The sequence below is a fragment of the Meleagris gallopavo genome, unplaced genomic scaffold, assembly GCF_000146605.3.
Source record: "Meleagris gallopavo isolate NT-WF06-2002-E0010 breed Aviagen turkey brand Nicholas breeding stock unplaced genomic scaffold, Turkey_5.1 ChrUn_random_7180001955946, whole genome shotgun sequence".
NCBI classification, from domain to species: domain Eukaryota; kingdom Metazoa; phylum Chordata; class Aves; order Galliformes; family Phasianidae; genus Meleagris; species Meleagris gallopavo.
The window spans coordinates 10,611-10,834 of record NW_011216575.1 but is presented as its reverse complement, the minus strand read 5'-3'; the positions used below and the strand labels follow the sequence as shown (position 1 = coordinate 10,834).

General features: G+C 52.7%; 1 protein-coding gene across 1 annotated transcript in view; it reads left to right on the top strand.

Moving 5' to 3' along the window:
• Nucleotides 1-43, top strand: part of LOC104917129 — a 13,229-nt gene extending 13,186 nt beyond the window's left edge. Inside the window, exon 5 of the mRNA XM_010728243.1 lies at nt 8-43. Within this exon, the coding sequence (XP_010726545.1) occupies nt 8-43 (36 nt within the window). The remainder of the gene's footprint in view (nt 1-7) is intronic.
• Nucleotides 44-224: the final 181 nt, after the last annotated feature.

Sequence of the window (224 nt, the reverse complement as noted above, 5' to 3'; positions counted from 1 at the left end):
GGCACAGAAAAATGAATGGGGGGGCATGAAGGCAGCGGTATGAATGGGGGGGCACAGAGATATGAAGATATGAGAGGGGAGGGGGGACAGACATGAAAGAAAGGAGACAAACATGGATATGAATGAGAGGCACACAGACGACATGAATGTCGGGGAGCACAGAAACGCAACCAGGGGCAGAAGAGGGGCAGAAAACAGGCCCAAAAGCATGAATTTGGGGGGGG